Raw genomic sequence first — 23,438 nt, 5'->3', positions numbered from 1 at the left:
AATCACCAAACAACAACATGATAGCTGACCCATGCAGAAAAAAACATGTAAACAATACAGTAGTTCAATATGCCTCTTAGTGGAATTGTGGGATACATTTCAAATGCTTTATTTCTTCCTTCCTGTTTTTGTTAACTTATCAACCTATCCTTGTGGAATAGTGGAATATTAGCCTATAATAAAAACTACAGGATAGTAAGAGCTGAAATGTTGCCTTTTTTATCCAATTTCCACCACCACTAAAAAAGTGGGCCGGTCTTGGGCCTGAAACTCCCGGGCTGAAAAGTGGCCCCACTCCGGCCCTGCCCCAGAGCCTCAGTATGTCAGTGATGGTGGTGAAGGGAACATGTCTGCCAATTGATTGCGGTTGATAGTGGTTAAGTGTCTGAGGACTTAGCCTGGCTACTTATGCCTATTTATTTTCGTTTTGCATATTTTTCATGCATGTTTGGCACTGTAAATATTTGCACGATTTTAAGAAAAGAGAAAAAAGAAGAAAAAAAAAATAAACAAAGCCTTTCGTTGAAATCTGTTTGATCTCCTCCATCTTCTCCACTGCTGTGGCTATCCTGCCACATTATCCCTGAAGTTGAATGTATGCAGCTTTGTTAATACATCAACAATGGGCATTTTTCAGCAGTTTATTTCAGTAAACAACTACAGCACAATTGCTTTATCTCACATCCTGAAAAATACTCATATACTACAAAATCTTTGATCAAAACCATTAAATAATACTATAACAATAAATATAACACTTTGTTTTCAAATGAAACAATCACATGCTGCAATCCTCTCCAGTCTGAAGGGTAACAATCTGACATCTCACAATTTCCATTCTATTCCATTTGTTGTAGCTTTAAAACAATCATTCCCGATTGTACAACTGAGAATTACAATGAAACCAATTTTTTTGTATTTGAGTATTAATAACCAGCCAAACAAGAAAAGTAGAAATCACCAACAGAAAAAAAAGTGCAAAATAAATTATAGCTCTACTCAATGTACAATCATTGCTCATAACCTTTTCCAGCAGGAAGTACAGTATTCACACCAGAGTACTGAAAAAAAAAAAAAAAAATATTAATAATATATATATATATATATATATATATATATATATATATATATATATATATATATATATATTTAATCATATTACTTTCAATAAATCAGCTAATTCCAGCCATTCAGGATATCTGAATAGGAAAACTTGTATAGCCATCAACTTAACAGTACCAGAGATAAACAAATTAGAGTAGTTAAGGCCAGAAAAAAGTGTGTTGCAAATACTGGAAAAACAGAGAACCACTTCGCCAACTAATTAGGTTAAAGCATAATAACTTAACTTCATGGCCATGTTGCCAAGTAATGGGCAGCTTGGTCCAAGTTGGATTAATCCTTAAATCAGGAAGTCACTCAAGCATGTGCTTACAGTATAGGGTGACTCAACACAGATTCTTTGTCAAGTAATTATTCACGAATGATTAGGCCAACTATTTGTACCAAATGGTGGCCCAACATTGAAATTTCTTCCTGGAAAGTTTTTAGAAAAAGAAGAAGGAAGTTAAACCTCTCTCACACACACACAGAGAGAAAGGCAATTAAACAAACATAATTCCTTAGTCCAAATAATCTGCTGATTAAAACTCTGACATTGAGTTAAATAACCTGTTCTAAATCCCCATTTAATCTGTCACTTCACCCTCACCCTCACCCTCACCCTCACCCTCCCACCTTCCCTTCCCTCCCCTCCCGCCAGAACTCATCTCTCAGGAATTACAGGTTGTGCAAGGGGCTGGCACCAGCACCATCACCCAGTGCTGCTCACTGGCCCCACAGCAGCACAGGGACTTGGTAGCCTTTAATAGTTAAGACAGGAGAGGACATGGCAGGAGAGGATGACTGGATGACGCTGACTCTTCTCAAATCACCCGACTCCTCGTCTTCAAGCAAGCACCTTCCGTCCCATCACCTCCGCAGGCTTAAGCAGTCTCCTGGGGGGGGGGGGGGGGGTTACACGGCAGCCATCTCAGTTGCCTATTAAGCCGGCTAATTAAGAGACTGTGGTGTCAACTCAGGTGAGGTGACAAGGCAGGTCAAGGCAGGTAGAGGACCATGTGCTGGCCTGCCTGCTAGGATGCAAGTGCAGTTGTGGTATGTGTGTGTGTGTGTGTGTGTGTGTGTGTGTGTGTGTGTGTGTGTGTGTGTGTGTGTGTGTGTGTGTGTGTGAGCGGGGGGTGGGGGGGACTCACGTTGAGGAGATGGCCATTAAGAGGGGCAGCAGGCATCAGGGGGTCACGGGACTCTCCGAGGAAGTCGTCAGCATGGAGGCTGGGGCTTCTTTGGGTGGAGCTGCTCCACCACCACAGCAGCCACACCAGCAGCAGGCTGAGCAGCACTACGTGACAGGAGAGAAGGGTGGAGGTTCAGGGAAAAAAGCTGATTGTTATTTCTAAGAAGACATGCAGGAGTCCCAAAGGGTCAAGTCCAATCTGGCCACTGCATAACTTAAAGGGTAGTTAGCACTTGACAGCGGTCATTATTTTTTTTCAGAGATCCTTTAGTCGAAAATAATGACCGCTAGAACTTTGGGAAATCCCATTCAAGTCAATGGAGCGTTCTACTTGCATTGTAAAGAGCCAGGTAATAACAGAAAATATAATAAGAAAAACAAAATAAATATGGATATTTAGTATGAACCATATAGATAGATATGTACAGTATGTGCAGCTATGTGCGACTAATAAGAATACATGTGTTAAATAGCCTGCGTAATTTCGTGCAAATATTACATCCAAAAAAAAATCGGATTTGGTGTGTACCTAAAGTTTTACTCTTGGTGACATTTTTTTTTGGTCACTATAAGTTAAAGCCAAACATGTTGGCTTTTAGAAACAGTACATCCTATGATTGTATAGGTTACAAGTATGTTTACCTCCTGCTTAGATAACAAGAAGCATAAACTCACTCATGTGCTTTCATTGTGATTTCATTGTGCATTCTGATACGAAGAAAGGTCCTGAACTGGGGAGCATAACAAACTGCTGAAGTCAGGCTGTATGTAAAACTTACCGATAAGTGACACTATCCATGCGAAGCTGGCCTCAGAAAGGTCCGACTTCAGCGGAGGCTGGTATGATGAAATCTCTGTAACACAGAGCAATTTCTTGAATTTCCCCTTGAGGATCAATAAAGTATCTATCTATCTATCTATCTATCTATCTATCTATCTATCTGTAACACAGTCAAAAGCAGCCTCTCACTGATCTGGATGGCAATGCATTACAATGCTCTCTAGATAACATACTGGAGGACTCCAACCCTGTGAACCCTATTATTTTTAATTAGATTGTTATTCTCTCCCTATCCCTCCATGTTTTTCGCCTTTTTGTCAATTGTTAAGAACTGGTTCCTGGTAAAAATATCAGCGTTGGACAGATATGTACACACATTCCAAGAGATAAAAGAAAGAAAAGAGAAGGAATGCATTTTACTTGGAGGATCTGTAGGAGACAAACAGGTGTAACCGGGCATTGCCTTCTCGGAGAAGAATTCCAGCACACACCCAGATGGACACACCTTCTCTAGGAAGCCACACGCTGCCTCACCTATAAGTTTATCAAAGCAGAACACAGAACCACACACAACGTAAATCTGGCAGACAAAACAATTGTGAATTCCATCATCAAAAGGTCTAACAGCAAAAAGGGCTGAACGCGAGTCAACAAACATGGATGGAAACTGCTGATCAAACACACACGCAACACACCTGCAGTACAACACATACACAGAAAGAGATAGTTATCGATGCATTTCTAAACCCCTATCACATATCAATGCATTGACTTAATAGCAAACGATGCAGTTGCATCAATGCGACTCATTAAGCATTGATGCATGTTTATTTTCGCACCAACATTTCTCCACATTTTCTCTCTTGCCATCCTAAACTGTAGATGCCGGTATGCAGGCTTGTTGTAAGTTATTTTCATGTAATTACCGCTGCAAACATATAATTACCGCTGTCAATGGCAACGGGTTTTGTGCTTCTGATTTAAGTCTTTCATATCACTCCGCAAGTAGTCCGGTCACTTCTTGCATTGGAACTTCATTCAAAAGTGAAAGCAGACAGTTGTGTTTTTAGAACTGTGTTCTAAAACATTTTTTGATTCAAGATCAGCCACAACGAAACGGTAACAATAAATGTTGAGAGATATCGTGGAGTTTATTATTTTGTTTTGGCAAGTAGCCGTATAATAAGCGGGATAATGTATAGAACACCGGTCATTATCTGAAACTGGCGCATCAGGGTCCTGTTCGCCCTGTCGGGACTTTTTAGATAATGACCGGCGTTCTATACATTTTCCCTTACTTAAATTCGAATGCATCTAGCTAGTGACAGGAAGTTTTAGGGGGAAAAGAACAAACTGTGTAGCCTACCTCATTCCAGAGTCAATGTTCAGTATTTGAACTATAATTTAGCCTATAATATTTGTCATTTTGTAATACATAAAAATTAACCAAAATCTATAATTTCCTATCAACAAAAGACCCCAGTATTGAATCGAATCACTGCAAATTTTTAAGTATAGAAAAGAATCAAATCGTTGGCTTAAAGAATCAATATCACACACACACGCACACACACACGAGACAGACAGACAGACACAGAGCAGCCAAAGGACAGGACTAAAACACCCACCATGCGGCTGCAGGACGGGGTGTACCACAGCTAACCCTCCCGGCGAGGACGTCTGGCCTAGGAGCACCAGAGTGGAGCTGCCATCGTGCTTGCTGGCACGGTTCACGGTGCCGCTGGCCTGGTCAGACCAGAACACATGCCCCTGTGACAGAACAGAACCTTCATCATCAGCAGCAGAACTCGACTCAGAGGCTTTACATGTTGTCTACATCAGTGGTTTTTAAACTTTATGTCTTGCAACCCCCAAAAAAACATTGGCCAAGTCTCGCGACCCCCTTCACTCCAACTGTCAAACATTTGTTTCACTTAGGAAAATGTTGCGAGATAGACATTGGTGACAGAGGCAGCTAGGCTATGTCAACACCAAAGGTACTGTCAATGGCAGCCTTTAACAATGTGATGTATTATTATGACCGCCCGCAGCTTAGCGGGCGGTCATATAGGTTTAGTCAGATTTTTTTTTTTTTTTTTTAAGCATGCCCAAATTTCCGTCAATGATTCCCGGACACTGAAAGACCGGGTACACCTAAACTTGGTGGACATGTAACCCCACATGGATAGCATGGAACCATCGTTTTTCGTTTTGATCTGTAGCCCCCCACTGAATTGGACCCCCAAAGGAGGGTAGGGCAGACACAGTTTTCTGTGAATATCTCAAAAACCGTGGGGTTTAGGAGGACCATTTTTTTTTTATGTTGATCTCAAGGGGCCATGTCAACCCATTCCATAACCACTCATTTCATGTATAGCCACCTAGTTAAACACAAAAAAAAAAAATGAGGTGGTGTAATTTAAGGTATCTGTGACCTAACAGTCAAAACTGCACGAAATTGGAAGTGTAGGATCATTATGACACCCTCTGTATGCACGCCAAGTTTTGTGGAATTCCGCTCATGGGGGCCACACAATAAATTAATTTATGTTACTATACACACCAACTGGCCTGTAGGTGGCCGGAGACAGTTTTCTGTGAATATCTCGAGAACCGTGGGGCCTAGGAGGTCCACCTTTTTCTGTATGTTGGTCTTAAGGGGCATGTCAACCCATCCCATTACCACTTATTTCATGTATAAGCCCACCTAGTTAAAAATTAAAAAGCAAAAATTAGGTGTTTTCATCTCAATATCTCTGGCTGACAAGGTCAAAACTGCACGAAATTAAAAGTGTAGGATCATTATGACACCCTCTGAATGCATGCCAAGTTTTGTGTACTTTCGTTCATGGGGGCCTTACAATAAAATAATTTATGTGTACATTTAGTGACGCATAACACCAACAAGGATTCCCGGACACTGAAAGACCGGGGTACACAAAACTTGGTGAGCATGTACCCCACATGGATAGCATGGAACCGTCATTTTTCGTTTTCATCTGCAGCCCCCGCTGGACTGGACCCCCGAAGGAGGGTAGGGCAGACACAGTTCTCTGTGAATCTTTTATGGTATGTTGGTCTCAAGGGCCCACATCAACCTGGCTCATAATCACTCATTTGTGATTTGCCCCGGTAAAAAATGAAAATCAGTAGGATTAAAAGAAAGCCAAAATAAATATTCATCACCATCATCATGGCTGCATTTTCAGTATTGGCGAGAAGTAGTCGCTTGTCCACTAGATGGCGCATCGTTGCAGTGAGGCGTAATTTTGTTGGAAGTTAAAAGTGGGTTGGAAAAAAAACAATGGGCCTTCATACAAGGACTGTAATTTACCGCAGCTTAACATCTAATAAGGATAGGGCGATGTTCACATGAAGTGTAATTCCCATTTCTTCTTGAAGCCGAAATAAATCTGAGGATGTTTATCGGACATGCTTGGTTTTTACTGCAGGTACGTTAATCTTGTAATATCAATAAGGACCTAGGTAATGTTACCGTTAAGCGTTGGTTGAGTGATGGAGGCATTTGATTTATTGCATTTGTAGAAAACTATAAATGCGGTTATACCAAACAAATGTATAGCAGCACTGTTTGTATCTTTTGACTGTCATTTATTGCACGTGCTACAAAATCATTCTGTGCAATGGAAGATTTACCAACGTTACACCGGTCTGATACAGTTTTGCCTATACATCGTGAGACTGAGGCGCCTGTTTATTTTGTTTTAAGTGCGTGCAGGGTGTGAGAGGGGAATCGATGTGCTTTGACTACAGCTTGGTAGTTGTAGTCTGTGAAATTAAAAAAGCACGGTGTTGTGAAGTATCCAAACAATGACACCTTCATTTCATTATGGCTGCTTTAGCAAAACACCTTAAGCTACTGTGTAGTGGGTCCCATTTAGAAGTGGCTACTTCATTCGCACTTTCCTTGACTCATGGAGCTGCGTGAATGTTATTACAACTTTTAAGCCCGCGATATGACAGTTTAAGTCCCGCTTGATACTGTAAGGCGTAAAGCCATTGGTTTCCAAAGGAGATTTTATTTGTGTCGCCAGCATAGCCTATTGACAATTTATGTTGTCAATAGGCCTACCTTATAATCCTACCTGTAGCTTAGGGAAGTTAGGGAAGAACTTTCTATTAGGATCTAGTTTGTTAGTTACCGTTTTGTCATAACTCCCTGATGCATTTTTGCATTTAGAATAGCCAGAGCGTGTATATCTCAATCGGAAAATTAAACAATATCGGGTGCCTATGGACTAGGCTGGGTGAACCCAGCCTGATCTGCCCGCTATTTATTTTTTGATTTCTTAAAAGATTGAGCTTGGTCTGATGAAAGCCAGACTAGCCATGGACCTCAGTTAAACAATGCAAGGGAACATGAATCAGCCTATATTTGCACTAACAATAACGGACAAAAGCTCTTCAACTTTGGCCCGTTAAAATGTGTGACGCATTTCATCAAGGCCCATTTGGACATGTCAGTTATTTGCACCACTGGTTAGATGTAAAACAGCATTTCGTTTCAGACTAGGCTACTGTTACTTAATTTGTGCATTAACAATAACGTTTCAGACTACTGTTACTTAATTTGTGCATTGACAATAAAGTATTACATGAACTAAAGATGACTAAAATCTTATGTAGAAGAAGAAACATTCACAAAAAATCCATCCATCCAAAAATGACCTTTGTTTTTTTTTTATAGCTGTTGAAAACGGCATGGAACTGACAGAGATGTTTTTGTTTATAAATACATAAAAAATAAATAAATAAATAAATAAATAAATAACATTATGCTGATACCTTTTGCTTTTCCCAAATACAATGTAGCCTACAGGTGTAAGTGACCTTTCATCAATCCAGTTGCAATGGATGAACTGTGATGAACTGCCCTACTTGTGATTGTTTAGAGATTTTAAAGGTTTTATAACAATTCTACATCTTCTTTGGCTATTCTACAATCTATTCACCTTTTCAGCACCAGTAGGGTACTTTCTGTGCAGCCGCACACACACACTCAGGCATGCCAAACAAGCATACACAAAAAGTTTCAAGAGTGGGGATGGAGTAAAATATGGAGACAAATTGAAGTGTGATTTATTTTCGCGGAACGGATGTACAGGACTGAGCGGCGGTCATATTTTGTACCGCTATGCGGTACATCTAGTTTTTCAATGGATAACTAGCACTCATTGAATGTATAACTGGCTCTGCCTTTGTTCTGTCACTGGTAAGCTCAGGTTAAGCGCCGGTTAAGATTTGCATAAACAAAGCATCCCCTTTGCATAAACAAGGCATCCACAAAGCATCCACATAAACATTACGGAAACACTGAGTTGTAAGCCTACATCAAGGGCTACTGAATATCCCAGATCCTGTAGAACACGTTTTTCAACAGTGTTATTTTGGTTACGTTGACATATCAACCAGAAAGGCTATGCTAGCCTACAAAAAAGATGAATCCTCCTTTTGAATGTATGTGTTCCTCTTTCCATTTACGCTTAGCGTCAGGGTTTTCCTGATTGCAACAGTATTATTACACCTGGCTAAAGAAACAAAGTGCTTCTTTTTGGGCTAGATTGCTCTCCATGACGGTAAAATTATTTTAATTTAAACATTGCACCCTAACTATTGGGTTGCAAAGTTCATATCAACTTATGAAAAGCATTTTCATTTACCAGAAATATAGGCTATTTAAAAAAAAAAAAAAACTCTAAATCCAAGGAGAAGTGAGAACATCAGTTGAGCAGCTACGAGCCGCACAAGAGGAGGCAAAGAGCCACAGGTTTGCCACCCCTGCTATAAAAGGCACATTCATTCAGGTACATGCACCTAAGGGTGAGGGCCTCCTTCATTATGCGCACCGCACCTAGGTGCCGACATGAGTGCGCTGACACTTACTATCACCTGCACAGGCACACAAGTGCTGATATCTTTAACTTATAAGCACTCACTACACAATGGATTTCATGGAGCGTCACTCCCAAAAATATGACTAATCTACACAGCAGTGGCGAAAGGGTGTGCAGGGTTGTATTGAAAACGATGTACTCACCGAAAGCAGTGTGTGCACACTAATGTTGGTGCCTATGTGCAAGGGCCTTTAGTTGATCAGTCAGTTTTAGCACGATGACGTCTGTTTTTGACATTTAGCTTGCAACAAGAAAAACAATGAAAGCCCTGTTTGCCCTGTTGTGCCAGGCTATAGTACTGCAGGGGTGATTCTCTTACCACAGAGCAAGTGACAGAAGACAGGAATTTGCAATGATATTAACAATTACATCATGTACAACGGGGGGTGGAGACATCGAGTACCTCGAACACAGCCAGTCCAAACGGTCGGTCCAGGTACCCGTTGGACTCCAGCACGGTCTTACGCTGCCTGCCGTCGAAGTTGACCCGTGATAATGAATGTCTCCCAGCATCGGCCCAGTACAGGAGCTTGCGCGGGAGATCTACACACACACACACACACACACACAAACTTTTCAAACATGTCCATTATTGATCAGTTTTTTATTATTGACCAGTTTTATTGACCAGTTTTGCCAGTCAATTATACATATATTTGCCAGTCAATTGTACAATAACTGCATTCAACAATATAATTGCAAAACAAACATCTAAAAGTACAGTCAACATTCTTAGCCAATCCTGATGAGTGACGTTATTAACTTACAAACCTGTGCAAAAACTGATATCTAACCAAGTGTTATAATCTTATATTAAAGATAGAAAGATCTAGTTGGCATTGTTTTTAGAGTAAAGATACTTCCTTTGAGCTTTCTCATTCAGTTATTTGACTTTAAGTTGAACTATGCAGGTTTTTAGCTTAATTTACCTTAACATTACAGCTTCGGAGTCATTGGAATGGTTATATGACTTTTTCGGGTTGAGGTTTTCACATGGATCTCTGATGACAAACTTGTCCTGAACATATCGAAAACCAAGAGCATTGCATTTGGAACAAAACACTCATTAAGCTCTAAACCCCAGCTGAATCTGGTACTGAACAATGTTGCTGTTGAGCAAGTACAAGAAACAAAGCTGCTGGGTGTAACTTTAGACTGTAAATTATCATGGTCAAGACATATAGATTTACTGGCGCAAAAGATGGGGAGGAATATATCTGTAGTCAAAAGATGCTCTTCTTTTTTAACACCTCATCTGACCATACAGGTCCATCCAGACCCTTGTACTGTCACACCTAGACTACTGCTCGGTGGTCTGGTCAGGTACCACAAAAATGAATCTAGGGAAGCTTCAACGGGTACAAAATAGAGCAGCTAGGCTTGCCCTTAAATGCACTCAGAGAGCCAACATCAATAACATGCATGACCAACTCTCCTGGCTAACAGTTGATGTGAGGTTGAAAGCATCCCTTCTTTCTTTCATAAAAAAACATTAATACATTAAACAAACCCGACTGTTTGTTTAGGCAGCTTACACTTAGCGCTAATGTGCACACATACCCTACCAGACATGCCACTAGTGGTAACTACATAATTCCAACAATCAAAACAAACTCAAAGCAACGCACAGTACTATGTAGAGCTATGGTTGAATGGAACTCCCTTCCAGATCAGATATCAAAATTTTCAGAATAAAGCTAGGTTCAAAACACAAGTAAAGCGACACCTCATGGCTGATTGCACTGAATCCTAGTATGTACTAATGAATTTTACTTTTGTTTACTCATTTATTCTTTTCCCTTTTTGTCATCTTATCTTTTGTTGTTGTTGTCTGTTTTTGTGTGTTAATGGTTTAGTTATTCATTCTTTCCTGTCTTTCTTTTGTTTGTTTTCATATCTGTTGTCTTATATGTTGATCTTTTGTTTGTTTTATGGAGTGTGTGGACCCCAGGAAAAGTATCTATTTATTTCCTGCTTTTATATCTGTTGTCTTGTATGTTGGTTTCTTGTTTGTTATATGTTGTGTGTGAACCCCAGGAAGAGTAGCTGATGTTTTCTGCATCAGCTAATGGGGATCCAAATAAAATAAAATAAAATCATAGCGCCTGTGAGCGGAAAAACCACCCTTGCAACTTTGGGCCGGCGGCGGTAACAAATTGCTTTACTGCATTTAAAATACACATACACGCAAGGCACCGGCTAGAACAAGGTAGCGATAGAGTTTCTCAGACATTCGTCATGACAGAGCCAGCGAAAAAGAAGAAAAAAGAATACTGAGAAAACAGCGAAGAAATTGCTAATACTGCATAGAAGTCAGAATCTTAAATTAAGACATAAAACACGTAAATTTATCTGCCCATGGGATAAGTAAATGTATCTTAATTTAAGATAAATTTACTTATCCCATGGACAGATCATTCTTAATTTAAGAAGATTTTGACTTACTTTGAGCTTTCTCATAAAATTATTTGACTTAAAATAAGTATCTTTATACTAAAAACATTTTTTGTAACATTTTATGTTAATATAAGATAACACTTCACTAGATGTCAGCTTTTGCAATGTATGATTATGTGCAGTAACACACAGAAAGAAGACATTGTTTTCACTGACCTACAGCAATGGCTACTGGGCTTTGTAACACAGAGGTGACCAGGGTTGTCCTCCCGCGTCCATCTAGCGATGCACGCTCAATCCTGGGAGTGGTACCGGCATCGGCCCAGAACAGCAGCCTAGCAAACACAAACAGCAGTGCATAACTATACAGAGATAGATAACCAAGAGATTGATAGGACAAAAGTGACATGATGTTCAGGAGACAATCTGGCTTCTAATTCTGTTTACATTTGACCTGTGGTGCCTGTTTGCATACGACAGAGAAAATTGGGTGGGAGAAAAAAGGCTGAGTGCGGTTGCAAACATAGACTACAACAAACTTGGTCCAGGATGGACTAGATAAAACAAACTTTCACCAATTCATTTGGACAGAGGTAATAGCTGATAGTATATTTTTACTACCAAGACTTAATCAGGACGATGAAAGGTCAAGATCCAGGCTTTATTCTTTTCAATGAGGGGCCAGTGCCCCTCAAGGGAGAAAAGTACATGTTTGTTTCACCCCATCATGGATTTCACCAGATTCTCAGTATTATCTGACTTCTCTGAACTCTCTGACTTCTCTGACTATACAGAAACAGTCTGACTATACAGAAACAGTCTAACATGAGGAGAGATATCATATATATCAGAAATATCACTTGTAGAATGTTCCAAACATTCTCACAATCAAATCATTACAATCCTTGTACTGAGACTATTACAATGATACCAAACATGAATACATTTACAGTTAATAACACAAACATATAATTCCGCTAAAGTTAACTATAAGGTCTTTGTTTAACCCAAAGACAGAACAGAGGAGATTGACAGATGGTAGGAGCCAGTGGGGAGCATTTCACACCTACATCTGCATTGAGAAAGAGAATACCCTCTAAATGTAAATGTGGCTAAGCCTCCACCAAGTCTGGGGCAAGAAACAGTCATATAAAATTATTTCCTTCATAGCTCACTGTTGCTATATCTGGATATTTATAGGACTTATAGGTCCAAATGGAAGCCAGAGAAGGACAGAGATCAGGAAATGAGTTAGCCTGGAAGCCAGTCCGAATTTAACCCTGCCCACAAAATTTGAGGTCGTGAAATTCTGGTCTGGAGTCGCTCTATTGAGAAGACTCTATGAAAACTTGAGAATTGTGCGGACCAATCCAATTGTCCGGGCAGGCTTTATACAATGGAGACAAGCAACGGTGCCTATTCATTCATGTGACCTGAGTGCACTTCGCATGATTTTGTTTACAGCAAAAAGCTTGTCACTAGACGTTTATGTCGCTATCGTGGCTGTTGCACAAAATAGTCTAGCCTATTGACAGCCCAATAACTTTAAAAAAGCAAATAAAAAACAGCATTTGCCAAGAAGAAGGATGTGTTGGTCATTATCACTGGGATTCAAGGTAGGCTATTTCATTGGTCTGATTGGTTAGGTCTTTTCAATTGGGTGCAGAGGCATTTTTCCCCTGTATTGGTTAAAACACGCCCCATAATCACGTCCCAATGCTCTGATTCCAGACTCAAATTCTGAAAAGAATTTTGAGTATGGCTACGTCAGGCTAGAAACACAAAGAAAAGCAACCCCTTCAATAGGAGATATCAAAAGCCAATAATTTCAGAATGGGACAAAACAACAGGGAAACCTCACCACAAAATCACAAGGAGTCTTTCTGAGGTTTATAGCAGTGTTCTAATGACATCTAATCTCGCTCTCTTCTATTCATATAGAGTTTGTATAGCAACGGCCATTTTAGCGGAACGCTGCAACTTACTAATGCCCGTGCAAACAGTCGTATTAAGTTGTTTTACATCCACTGGGTAAAACAGACATAGTTATATAAGCATAGAGATCCTTTCCATGTTGGCCAGCAGTTGTGAGTACGTGTTGAGCCTGTCAGTAGTGAAAAAAAGAGGTCTATTTGAAGTAAGTCTTGCCTACCCCATTGGATTTCTATTTGTACAGTAGCCGCCGATATCGCTATTCCCATAATTCTCAGCGGCTTTACGACACAATCCCAAACTCTATATAAACTTCTATCTATACAGCACTCTGGCAGCCTCATACCTACCCTTCCAGTGGCTCCACTGCTACTCCAGTCGGTTTGGACAGGCCTTCCACCAAAAGACGCCGCTGGGACCCATCCAGAGTGGCCACATTCACAGAATGTGTGTTGGTGTTGGTCCAGTAGAGCAGATGGTGGATCCAGTCCACAGCCAAACCCAGAATGGTGCCCTGGCTCCGCAACAGCAACACAGACTCATGAGCATTTCCCTCCAGTGACGTCCTAGAAGAGACCACACCCGGCACCCGCATTTTAATTTTAAAGTATGAAAATTGACACAACAACAAAACAACATTAAATGAAAACTGACAAACTACACACACACAAAGCAAAAACTGTACCTACTGCATTATTTAGTTGTGTGATTTAACCCCAAGGCAGCAGGTAAAATATGTAATGTACAAATTACAATTTGAAGAGGACTGAAGACCAGTAAAAAGTAATTAGTTACAGTTACTAGTTACTTCTTCCAAAAAGTAACTAAATTACTTACTCAGTTACAAATTATAAAAGTAACTAGTTTCTTCAGAAAGTAACTATTGCGTTACTTTCAAGTACATTTTTAAATGCTCAAATGTGACCCCACCTCCACCCCTCTTTAACGGACCATAAAATACATGTGCATGTTCAATAGGATAAATCTGAATATTATAATATAATGGACACTTAATACAATATATTATTAACAGAAACAATGTATACAAATCTAAACTATTTTAATGTTGCTATGGGACAAAGTGAGACTAGCCTCCAATCAAATGCCATGTATGTAGATATGTAGATAGGCCCTATATAGTGGATCAATGCAAATAACACAATAGATGTTTTGGAACTTTTGATATTTATTCCCCCTCAAGTAGGCTATATTAGGCATCTATATAGTTCGATAACGTCTACACGGTAGGGCTACCCCTCCTCTGACCGGTATTTTGGCAACTAGTGCCCTGAATGAGTCTAACTCGACCGTATATAAATGGCAGCATATCCTCCACCACATACCTGGCCACCAGTTTGACCAGGGGGGTATTCCATCAACCTCGCTAAAGGCCAAACCTGGCTTATTTCGATAAGTCTCGCTAATTTCAGTGAGAATTCCGTTACATTAATGAGGTTAACGTGAATCCCAGCTTGGTAACCATGGGAATTTATGCCACAGAACTAACCTGCTCCGTAGCAGCAGAGCCCGTTTACGGAGAGCCGGATCACTCCCTATTAACTCCATTGTACCTGCAATCTGTTGTAGTTCCGCTAGGGGCGATCACGAATAAGTGCAAAAACAATGGGGGTCTATGGAGCTAGACGGCTAAATGTGTCTCTTTCACCTGGTTGTCGTTGAAAAATCGAAGATTTGATTGTGGTTTCTGCAAGCTTAATATGGATTATAGGTCAAAAGTTGAATGAACGAGTACTTACGTCCTTTTGATTTCTTACAGGTTGGGTCATTGTTGCCCACAACACACTAGCTTTCTGCTAATGAATGACGTCATTGGCGCATTTGAAAGGCTTTTTAGATCAAATAAGTGACTCAAAAAATATAAATCTCAGCGGCCTGTATTTTCTCTGCCCCCTCTTTCGCATGCAACATTCACATTTCTGGGCAAACAATTACATCCAGAGAAAAGTGGATTTGAGGGGTATAGCTCCATAGACCTCCATTCATTCTGCACTTATTCATGAGCACCCTCATGTGGAACCAGAAAAGGAACTGCAACCAGTTCAGAAACCGGAAGTTTCCAGAGAGTGGCGGTTCTCCCCTTATTAGACATTGTCTTGTAGCAGGTTAACCAAAGATTGTTAAGGCGGAGCAAGATATTTCATCAGGAGCCACTTCCGGGAACCCGGATCGCACGAGGGGGTCAAAATCCCCCTTTATGCAGAGCAGAGGCAGCGACTGCTCCATTGAAGTCTATGGGCATGGACTTTATATCAGGTGTGCGCCGGTTATTTATGCCGCTGCTGTTGGCCGGTTGCAACGTACGCTCATCAATACGTCATCGACACGCCTCTTTATGCAAACAGGATTCGATCCCCATTTCGTGCCCATAGACATGAACTACGACGAAGTATCTTGCTCCGCCTTAACAATCTTTGGGTTAACCTTCAAGCTAAATCAAAGATTGTTAAGGTGGAGCAAGATATTTCATCAGGAGCCACTTCCAGGAACCCGGATCGCACGAGGGGGGGTCAAAATCCCCCTTTATGCAGAGCAGAGGCAGCGACTGCTCCATTGAAGTCTATGGGCATAGCTCAGAATTTTACCACATATGCTAAGGTCTTGGTTCTATAGAGTTAAGAATGTGAATTTTGGGCACGTTTTTATGATCCTCAAACCCTTCTGAAAATTTCAGGTACATTTTTAGCATTTTTGAGCATTCCAGTCTGGAGAAAATCGACTTTATATCAGGTGTGCGCCGGTTATTTATGCCGCTGCTGTTGGCCGGTTGCAACGTACGCTTATCAATACGTCATCGACATGCCTCTTTCTGCAGACAGGATTCGATCCCCATTTCGCGCTCATACACGGGTTTCCCGTTTACCAACAAAACTAGATGCGCACGCAGCCGTGAGGCAGAAGACGCTTGGTGGCCGTCCACAACGTTATAAACTTAACCTAAATAGTCAGCTGCTGTAAGCTACAATCGAATTTTATTGTATACCCCTGTTGTCTCAATGATAATAACATCTCATTTCAGACTATATTTCAAAGTTTGCCGTTCATTTGCATTATTAATATAACATCATATTTTGTCATTTTTGGCGAAGACATGCATTCCGTTAGGGATATTGAACATATTTAACATTCTCTAACCATCGTGATTTCGAATTGGTGCAGTTTTCAGCACAAAAACTCATTTTATTCTTTTGCATTGCTCTATACAAGGGTTTCCCGTTTACCAACAAAACTAAATGCGCGCGCAGCCGTGAGGCAAAAGACGCTTGGTGGCCGTCCACAACGTTTTAAACTTAACCTAAATAGTCGGCTGCTGTAAGCTACAATCGGATTTTTTTGTATACCCCTGTTGTCTCAATGATAATAACATCTCATTTCAGACTATATTTCAAAGTTTGATGTTCATTTGGATTATTAATATGACATCGTATTTTGTCATTTTTGGCGAAGACATGCATTCCGTTAGGGATATTGAACATATTTAACATTCTCTAGCCATCGTGATTTCGAATTGGTGCAGTTTTCAGCACAAAAACTCATTTTATTCTTTTGCATTGCTCTATGCTGTTCTATGGTGCTTTCTGCCTCTTGGTTGCGCATGCATGTTTTCGTGACGTTCCATAGAAATCCATGTATGCTGTTCTATGGTGCTTTCTGCCTCTTGGTTGCGCACGCATGTTTTCGTGACGTTGCATAGAAATCCATGTATAGACATGAACTACAACGAAGTATCTTGCTCCGCCTTAACAATCTTTGGCTAAATTAAGCTGTGTTGCAAAAAAAAAACAAGCAGTCGGAAAACGAGTCCAAAAAGATGGTTCCGTCAACCTGTGCTCTCGTCACCTGTAGCCTACAACTTCAAAAATAGAAGTAGGCCTATAGAAATGTTTTTTCCCGACAGTGCACCAAGCATGGATTTACACATTCACTACCTCCAAAGAATGTATGAAGATTATACGATTAAAAATGTTTTAACTTCACATGCGTCTGGTTCTAGGAATCGTGCTACTCTGCTTCACTTACGTTCAGTGGTGGTGTAACGTGCAGCGAGACGGTATAGGAAAGGAATTACATTCTTGCTTGTTCGCTTCCCATTAAGGCTACATTGTTTATCACCTTGATAATGGCATTTTTAGTTATAATCTTTGATGAAAGAAATATGTCTACTGCTGATAAAGGGTCGTGCACATTTGGTAGGCTGTTCAGTGACAGCTTTGCCAGTGGGCTATATTATATCTGATGCAAGCCAAAGAATAATTTTTCTGTAGCCTAGGCAGCTAATAATTAAAACTGCTTCATGTGTCGACGATTGTTCATGAATGTCAAATCAACTGTGTGCTACTGTAGTCGATTTCTATGACTTAAAGGATGCATGTATGTTTTTTTTATAAACTTTGATATTACTGCAATTATTATGAGACTTCAAGGCCTGTACACATCTTAAGCAGACCAGACCAGGTGTCAAAGAGTGGGGTGAATGAGTGCACAGTGACACTGGGCCTAGACGGTCAAGAGCAAGAGGATGAGGTGAAACAGAAAAAAACAGAATCAGACAGTTTTGCATATAATTTTTATGCATGATATGACAAGGGGTCCCACCAATATCCATAACCTTGGTGGATGCTGATAGGCCAACAGGTGTTTTTCGAGGGAGGCGAGAAGGCCCAACTTCAAGGTTAAGGAGTATAAAAAGATAAGCCGCAGCCATTTTGATTTCAGATCTCATCGGGGGCGCCAGCTGATGACATCTCACATCACCCTATTGCTTGACACCTGGTCTGGACATCGTTTAGGCTGGACTATCACTGCAATACGGTGAATAAAGATCAACAGTCTTCAGAGATCTCCTGTCTGCATTGTCTCCTTCGGACGCTTTGTTCCAGAGTGCTAATTAGTAAGTAGTTAAGTGATAAATTGTTCAGTGGATTCGGAAGTGGACCGGTTTTTCCACGACACTACACAGATCAAAAACTAGGCATAAATTGAATTGAAAGCCATTGAAATTTAGATAATTTTATTTCAAACACTTTGGGACTTATGGGAGTTATATAAGAATGTAGGCTATAGATAGTTTTGAATATATGGCAAAGTTGTTTTTGAGTTTATACTATTTATTCATTCACTCGTTTTGTTCAAGCATAGACTGTAGGCTATAGTCTATGTGTTCAAGAGTGAAGCCAATCAAACTCGCAATTGATTTCAAACAATTAGCATTGTTGTTTTAAATGTATGCTTTCATTATTCTCCAATTTCTGTAGGCAATCTATTTTTTTCTCTTGATGTTAAATTTGATTAGCCTGGCGAGCCAGACCCACATTAAAATGTAGGGTCTGGGCACTCACCGTTCGCAGTGCTCAGTCCGAGGGGCGGGATAATCAGTAGGACAGCGGCAGCGCTATGAGTCCCATGCGTTTCCGACCAGCGGAGCTAGTTGGCTAGTTCAAACGTTTGCCAACATAATAAAAGCTTAACTCGTGTCACACTGTTCGCCAGCAGCAACATCCATCTTATTTGTTTTCAAGTAGCAGGGAATTCAAGCCAAACCGTTGCAACTCTGCCATCAATAATTATGTTAAGCCCACCTAACGACTCTATACACGATTTCAATGGCCTGATTTAGTTTCGATTTCTGGAGCTCACAAGCCAACGGAGAGTTGCTAGACTAGCCCTGGCAGCCGCTAGGGGTGCGTCTAGATTTCTAGGCTAAAATTTGATGACTTTCGATGAAAATCCTGTAGATGGCTCTTGCCTATCGAACAGAAATCATCTAGTATTGTCTTAATTTTACGACATATATCGTCTTTTCGTCAATCTACTGTTTTGGTCTACTTTTCTACCTCGTGCAAGAGCAGAGATGAAGCTGAACTAAACCAGAGAATGTCTAATAAAAATATAATACTCAAAAGGACATCAAAAGAAATCAAAAGGACATAAGTACTCGTTCATTCAACTTTGTGTTATTAATCTTATATTACGATCAAACAATTTGTTTGATCGTAATATAAGATTAATAACACTTGGTTAGATTTTATTTTTTGCAGTAAATACATATACAAAGGCGCTGCACAGAGACTCATTAGAACAAAGGAAAAGATATGGTGTGTACACAGATGTACACACATAGCCTACAAGGTTTGGCCCACTCTTACGCATGACAACACAAGAAGATGGGGTGGGAGGGGCAGGAGGGGATGGGTTCTAAGATTTCTTAGCTTTCTCAATGTCATACCTGTAAATGGTGCCTTGCTCGGAACTGGCCCAGTAGATGGTCCGGTTTGCAACAAGCATGGCCACTGGGCCTGGAGTGGTGGAGGATGCTGTGACCTGACGGTACTCCTCACCCAATGTGTCCACGGAACGCAGGCCAGTCAAACTGCTAAATGCAATGACAGCCTTATCTCCTGTGCAAACACACAGACAATCAAACAATTCTGAGAGGAGTCCTAAACAGAGAGGAGTCAAACTAATCCCTAAATCCTGGTACCAGGAACTACAGAAGACAAGGAAATATTTTGTGCCAATGTGTGTCCATTTGTATTGGAGTAGATGCAAACAGTCACTTATCAGTCACCTCCCTTATGGCAGCTCTTACCTATGACTGTGCATTGTCCAGTGTGGGGACCCATTATGTAACCTTTATGACAATCACAGCTCAAGGTGCCATTCACACGGATACAAATCTGACTGCAGACATCGTTGCTAAGGCACTCATCAATTTCTGAGGAAAGGGATTTGCATTAAATTTACATTTATTAAAAGGAGACACATTTATCCAAGCAACTTACAAAATGATATTCAAGCTACAATTTAGACAATATCTTAGGTAATAAATACTACAATGCAGAGACCTTAATTGTCATTATTACATTTTCCTCTGACAAGTATCTATGTACACCAAAATTATCCAGAGAGACTACTTTGAATACCATTCTACAGACTGAAAAATTCTATGGTAGTAGATGTTTCCCCATGATTTGTTGATTACTTCCTTCAGTGAGACCTATGTGTACACTGTATACAAATGGGCAATGCTACCACCTCCTGGACACACATATAATTCTCTTCCACTTAAAATACATACGAGTTTAACACTAGAACATGTTTACTCCTAATACAGCATGCCCGTTTCTCTACTCGAAGAGAACAAAAGTGGCAGAGAGGAGGCCTCACCCTCACACTGGGTATCCCCCACTAGCATCATGCCTGGGGGGCAGTCACACAAGACACCCATGGGCTGGTCCAGGCACAGGTGAGAGCAGCCCCCGTTGTTTTCCTCACACTCATTCTTATCTGAAGGAGACAGAGAGGTGCATTTCATGCAGATCACTGGGCATTAGCATTTCAAGTGACTTTCTCATCAAGTACCGGTACTCAGTCTTCAGTCACATTACCACAATAGCAGTCAATTCTTCAGTCATTAAAATCAAAGGCCTACAACTTGATGTCATTACGTCATCACTAGTATAAGACTGTTTTAACTGTTTGTTTGTTTGTTTTGTTTTTTTTTTGGGGTCGGTTCTCTTTAGAGTCATACATCAGCAGTTAAAGGTGCGATATGTACAACATTTATTGTAATAAATCATAAAATGACCATCAGAGATTAAAGCAACATATTATTTTCAAATAATGGCTTCACTGACAACAATGGTACAGCCAGGATATTCACAATTCAGACTTTAATTTTCAGCCTGCAAATACTGTTTATGTTTTGAGTTTGTGTTTTGGCCTGTTGCGCCACTCTCCGCCAATTTCACACAGCTAGTAGCATTTCGACCTTTGCATTGCCAGATTAATTACTTAATGCTCTCAAATGTTTTGATTTTTGGACTGCAATGCCAGTTTTAAACACTACGTGTCCTTCTTACATATCGCACCTTTAACTATAATTACTCACGTCCATCAGAAACAACTCTTTAAGACCGACTTTGTAGTTAAGTAAAGCAGGCACATAGACATGGACAGACAGGTTAAAGCTCATGTCCTACCACAGTCTTGCTCGTCACTCCTATCTGCACAGTCTTCCGAGTGGTCGCAGCGGAAGGCATGCGGGATGCACTCTCCATCCCCACAGCTGAACTCTGAGGGGCCACAGGGGGCTTGAGGAGAAGGAGTGGGGGCTCTAGGGACCATTAAGTACGGCCGGTCTTGCTTACAGGAGACCTCGTCGCTCCCATCGCCACAATCATCCACCTTGTCACAGAGGAAGACAGAGGATACACAGCGCCGGTTGGCGCAGGCATACTCGTCCCGCTTGCACTTCGGCAAACCTGTGCAGTTCAAGGCCAGAAGTGAGTGCAATTCTTTCAAGGGGGTAGTGTCAACACCGATCATTTGTGAAGGTCTTTATCCATAATTGCAAATTAAATTATGCATTGATAATCAGTTTCACCAATCTACTACAATTACACTCCTACTCTTCAACTCAGGTAATGACATTCATGGTTAAATTAAGTACTCTTTTGATCCCGTGAGGGAAATTCTGGTCTTTATCCCAATCTGTGAATTAGTGAAACACACTCAGCACACAGTGAGGTGAAGCACACACTAATCCTGGCGCAGTGAGCTGCCTGCTACAACAGCGGCGCTTGGGGAGCAGTGCTGGGTTAGGTGCCTTGCTCAAGGGCAGTTCAGCCATTCCTACTGGTCAGGGTTCGAACCGGCAACCCTCCGGTTACAAGTCCGAAGCGCTAACCAGTAGGCCATAAACTCTGCAATAATTGTTCTTCAGGGCATCAGTGCTTTAGGGTGCAGGCCCTATAATACACCCTGTGCATGGTCTGCCTCAACAAGTGAAAATGTCTGTGTCTGTACCTTACCCCCTTTGACACATAGGCTCAAGAAAAAACACACTGTTTAAGTGTCTTTTGCACACACATTATGGTGAACACAAAGACAATCTGTCCTATGGGTTTACATCTTCAGTTCTTCTACCCACACATTAATACACGTCATTAATATGAGTCAAGAAACCGTAAAACTTGTATAATACATAAAGGGTTGATTTTTCAACGTCAATCAGGTGAAAGAGAAAATGTTAAATCTTTAACTTTGAGCCATTGTTTTGCTTTATCTCCCTCTACCGGTCTACCGGTGAGCAGTTCACGTGTTAGTTACGACTGCACACAAAAGTTTGCACTTAGCAGAACCTCGAAAATAGAGGAAAATATGAATTAAAAGCGTCTTGCTTTTCAACCACGTGCACGGCGTGCATCATTTTACAGAATTTGTTCTCTAGTCATTTGGCTGCCAGCACCTGTATGAATTCAACTGTCAACTTATCGCCGCCCGTCAGTAATTTCGGAGGTCGATGCGATAAATTACAAGCAATATAAAACATATAAGGAAAACGACGGAAAGGGAAAGGACGGAATTTGCCATGTACTAAATAAAAGCCACGCCATTAACGTTAAATAAGTAAGATGCAAGCGTGTGTGAGGTAGCACGCCATTCAAGGACATGCTATTGAGCTAGCTATCAGCTAAATGTTTACATTAAGTGTGCATCCCTACCTGATACTAACTATCTTGATTTTACCATAATATTAAACCAACCAGGGCAGTAGGTTTTTATACATGCAAACGGTTTCTTTCAGGCGGTCAGTGAGTTTTAACGCTCGAGCAGAACAAGCTACTAACTGTTATGCGGTCGTGATGAATTAATAATTGTGAAACGAAATATTCCCTTCCCATGCGGAAACAGTGTAAAACACACGCGCAGCTCTTTCCCTGTAGTAGATTCCTTACCACTGCAAACAGTCCAAAATAAAATATGAATCAGGATGATGGTAGCACCAAGGTGTCCCATGCTTCACTCACTGTACAAGTTTGGCACTCGCGACGGCGCGTGTATGTGACGTAACGTTGAGTTTGAGGCGGATCCAGTCAGTAGATGGTCTACTAAACAGTGAACTCTGGTTAACTCGCTGAGTCATGATGAAAATTGTCCAGGTGAATTTTATGTAATTACACTCCTTTGTGCCTCACCTTTGGTTTAATCTCTGCTGAGATGAGGCAAATCCCCTGGCAGAATTGTCACCAGGTAATTCATTGCATTCCCGGGGGTTAAAAAATGGTGATTCCAACTGTTTGTGATGATATTAAAT

General features: G+C 40.8%; 1 protein-coding gene across 2 annotated transcripts; it reads right to left on the bottom strand.

Moving 5' to 3' along the window:
* Window positions 1–1,162: 1,162 nt before the first annotated feature.
* LOC125300743 (low-density lipoprotein receptor-related protein 8-like) lies at window positions 1,163–23,403 on the bottom strand. Of its 2 annotated transcripts, none has more exons than XM_048252875.1 (13): window positions 23,320–23,403; window positions 21,322–21,603; window positions 20,507–20,626; window positions 19,929–20,054; window positions 19,566–19,737; window positions 13,672–13,887; window positions 11,606–11,724; window positions 9,396–9,535; window positions 4,706–4,847; window positions 3,498–3,611; window positions 3,076–3,150; window positions 2,256–2,401; window positions 1,163–1,997 (listed from the first exon to the last, which is right to left on the bottom strand). In XM_048252875.1, exons 2-13 carry the CDS (start codon window positions 21,464–21,466, stop codon window positions 1,986–1,988), a joined length of 1,527 nt encoding a protein of 508 aa, XP_048108832.1. In that variant the 5' UTR covers window positions 21,467–21,603; window positions 23,320–23,403; the 3' UTR covers window positions 1,163–1,985. The 2 variants fall into 2 exon arrangements, with proteins under 2 accessions (XP_048108832.1, XP_048108831.1); XM_048252874.1 differs by lacking the exon at window positions 23,320–23,403 and adding an exon at window positions 23,080–23,290.
* Window positions 23,404–23,438: the final 35 nt, after the last annotated feature.

The sequence above is a fragment of the Alosa alosa genome, chromosome 9 (genome assembly GCF_017589495.1).
Source record: "Alosa alosa isolate M-15738 ecotype Scorff River chromosome 9, AALO_Geno_1.1, whole genome shotgun sequence".
Taxonomy (NCBI): domain Eukaryota; kingdom Metazoa; phylum Chordata; class Actinopteri; order Clupeiformes; family Clupeidae; genus Alosa; species Alosa alosa.
Note: the sequence above shows the minus strand (reverse complement) of the source record. Positions and strands in the feature narration are given on the sequence as shown.